This window comes from Trachymyrmex cornetzi, unplaced genomic scaffold (assembly GCF_001594075.2).
Source record: "Trachymyrmex cornetzi isolate Tcor2-1 unplaced genomic scaffold, Tcor1.1 scaffold4958, whole genome shotgun sequence".
NCBI classification, from domain to species: Eukaryota; Metazoa; Arthropoda; class Insecta; order Hymenoptera; family Formicidae; genus Trachymyrmex; species Trachymyrmex cornetzi.
In genome coordinates this window covers 405-4193 of record NW_017299793.1, presented here as the reverse complement: position 1 = coordinate 4193, position 3789 = coordinate 405, and the positions used below count along the sequence as shown (strand labels likewise).

At 28.0% G+C, this 3789-nt stretch overlaps 1 protein-coding gene across 1 annotated transcript; it reads right to left on the bottom strand.

Annotated features, from left to right (window-relative positions):
- Positions 1–80: 80 nt before the first annotated feature.
- Positions 81–2902, bottom strand: LOC108765509 (lysosomal aspartic protease; the record flags this gene model as incomplete). The annotated part of the gene is made up of 6 exons (XM_018514267.1): positions 2841–2902; positions 2154–2389; positions 1407–1531; positions 1115–1331; positions 312–428; positions 81–223 (listed from the first exon to the last, which is right to left on the bottom strand). Coding segments are annotated over exons 1-6 (900 nt in total), but the record flags the coding sequence as incomplete, so codon positions are not given.
- Positions 2903–3789: the final 887 nt, after the last annotated feature.

Here is a 3789-nt window from a genome sequence, read left to right as displayed (position 1 = left end):
ATTGTCTTAATTAGGGCAATTTTGCTTTGGATTGGTCAGGATGCCCTGTTTTGCTGCTTGGGGTGTCATCTGTTACTTACAATTCCTGGGTTGTTAGGACTAATAGTTCTGATGTATTTATTAATAACTGCGATAGCCGATGGTGGTCCAGATATCCGAGGGTTGCTCGAATCGATAATAGCTTGACAATCATTCTCGCATAAGATATTATTTCCTAGTTGAACTCTAAAGTACACGATAGCATTAACAATTAACTAGCATATAGTCCGTGATTAACATTTGTAAGTGTAATTTAGAAAATAATCACGTACTTTTCATGTTAAATTGCCAGTATCCTTTGCGAGTAACATTGACATTCGTTAATTTGCCTACATAAAGACTGCTATCGATATCACCAAGTATCAGCTCACCAACTATTTCAGATGTAAAGAATATTTATAAAGATTATACATTATTTAATAAAATTAGTCAAATAAACGAACAATTAATTGGATCAAAGATTAAAACTAGTTTATTGAAATATTAACAAAAAATTAATTCAGTAATTCATTAATAATTTATGCATGGAATGTTTCAACTATATTAAGTCTTCTTGAGCCAAATAATTAAGATAAAGCAGGTATAATCCAATATAGCCAAGAAGAAAGTTGAAAAATGCAAATAAGTAACTAAACTAACAATAAGTAACTAAAATACGTATATATACATCTATGCTTGTATAACATAGTACATAGACGAAAATTATTGCGCTGAATATAATAACCTATGTGCGATTGTCACAGCTAAACAGTGTTGTAACTACCTTGTTCTACTTTACAATAAAAAATAAATTAAAAGTTTAGAAACAAAATTGAATACATGAAATTCCTACAAATTAAAACGTTGGAAAAGTCGATGTTATAATAAAGATAAAAATCTATCATGAAGCAACATCATAGGTTGGAGTTAATAACATATTAAACAATATATTTTTTAGTATGGAAAAAGCAATATTTCTAATGTGGAAAAACAAATTGTTTAAGTAAAAAAATTTTGTCAATTAAATCTCTTAACATTTAACGGTAACTTCCTGAGAAGACATTAATATAGACGCACGTGGCGTATACCAAAAATACATACTCTCTTTTCATATAGATACTAAAAACAGGTCGCAACAACAGGCCTTGTTGAACCATGTTATTAAGAAAGGGAATTCCTGTAATAGCTGATGTGGAATAACCCATTCCCACGACTCCTTGATAATTCGGAGAAAACGGAAATTTTCGCCGTTCATAGCTTATGGCTTCTCCAAATGTCTGATTTTGAATAGCAATTAGGCTACTAAAATCGAACTACAAAAATTAATATGTTTTTAAGAAAACTTTTATAGATTAAAATTGTGGTTAAGTGGAATTTGCTTGACTCACATACGCTACATCAGTACATAAATATCCGGAGATAGTATCACCATCGTATTCAATATCGAATGAAGTATTACTTGGTATGTATGTCGTTGATTGGCTATTACCATAATTTTTCTTTAATTCTGAGTCTATAAAAAGAAGTTCTTAAAAATATATCAGTTAATAGAGAGAGAGGGGGGTGGGGGAGAGAGAGAGAGAGAGAGAGAGAGACGTCAAAAATTAATTTTACTCTGTTAATTTAATTATATATTTTTTAAACAATATTTTGTATTAAATATTTTATTTATATCCTTTGCTATAATACGTGAATTGTATCAAATATTATTTGTATCTTTAGAATTAGCGTGATATATGTCAAATAAACAGCATGTTATTGTAAAACTCGATTCCCCATAATATTTACGTAAGAAAGACTTTAACATTTGAAACTTAAAGTTTCAGAAACGCTATTTGAGAGCCTCAATACATCGTTTTATCCTTGTTGCTTACCCAATATCAAACGAGAATAAGATAATACCACTTGGGTAACATTTCCGAACGCCAGCTTTGGAATGCAAATGGAAGACATAATTAACAATACTGCATTATTTCTATTATATATTTTTTTTTTACTTTAAATCAATCATTTTAAAATAAAAAATGCATTTAAAATTATTTTCATATGTAAAAATATAATATTAATAGATACAAATATATTAGTACAAATAATAAAATATCAAAGAAATAAATAACAATGTAAAAGATACTTACTGCAAGCTGAGGTATTACTACGGCAGTTTTTAGATAGTATCCAGGAATTTGAGGAACTAGTGTCGAAAAGTACTTTAAAATATTGTGGGAAAGATCCAATTGAGATATAGCCAAAAAAAGAATTTTCGTGATCATCTCGCAATTTTATTCTTATAATACGTCTCTTATCCGAATAATTTTGTTGATGATCGATGTCAATTGATCTTTGAGTAGAGTTTGTCTCATACAGCGGAGTTCTTGAAGCATCAAAACAATTTAATTATATTATACGTATATATATAGTATCACATACATATGTATATTCGAATGTACGAATATATATAAGATACGAATATCATAGAGTGTATGTTACATATGTACAACTTTCAAACAATTTTATTACCTTCAAACACGACTTACTTTTAAAAACTGTTACAGTCGCAACATTTTGATATTAAGAAATACATGCTATCTGTTTATCTATTTACGTATCGTATGCTATTTAGCTATTTTAAATGGAAATTGTTTCTTTCGTGACGCTAATATTAGTTAAGACTAAGACATGATATAAAGAGAAGATAAGAATATGATTCTCAAAGCAATTCTTCAGAAGCAATTTTCTTTACTCTGACACAATGTACGTTTTTTCTATAAATTTATTTTAATTATTGAAGTATTCATCGCGAATTAACGTTTATATATGCTCACCTTTGCAATTCTGCGTTGATCAACATAGAAAGTATCGCTACCGCCACGAAAAGTTGAAACATGTTTCTCAAGTTGTCTGACTGAGCTACAATAACCAAGATTCTAGAAACGTGGTAATTCTCTTTCGAATCTGTCCACAACATTCGCTTTATATAGCTGAAGTACGTGTTTGCGTTTACGAGTTTAAGAGGGCGAGATAAACAACAGAGAGAGCGCTCAAAGAGTTCTAAAGCAATCCGATGCGTCAATTTTAAAAGTAACGCTTCGAGATTGGCTGATGCAAGAAGCTTGCGATCTGCGATTTGTTTTCTGCGTCCTATGTAGATTTATAATAGCTTTATTTGGAATTCTTATGTTAATATATTTTCGATTAAAATTATTAAAAATTTAATTAAATATTAATATTATAATTTAATTAAATAAACTTCAATTCTAGAACTATTCTTTTGCTCCTATCTGACCTATTTATTTAAATTGATTATTTGTCAATGCAATTTCGAGCTGGAATAATTATATGAATTTTAATTTAATTACAATGTAAATTGTAAAAAACAATAATATAATTTTAATAAATTTTCTTCTTAAAAATTCTTTAATTTTTAAATTCCATGATAAAAAGGTTTACATAAAAGAATTCGGTTATTTTTATATTCAATTTTTTATAAAATATTGTGAACATATAAGTTATTAAATTGTGTTTCATGATTTTATATTTCATTACATTTTTTTCAAAGTGTAAATTGTATGAAAAATAATTAATATATATAATAAATAAAAAATAAAATCCACACGGGTTACTTTATTAAGGAATGTTCCTTTATTAAGGTACGTTTTTTGAAATATTTATCTATTAGGGATAAATCTCGTAATTTTCTTTCAAATTTAGTCACATTTAAATTGTGTAATAGAAAAAGGACATAGTCGATCATTAATCCATACATTGGCTGCG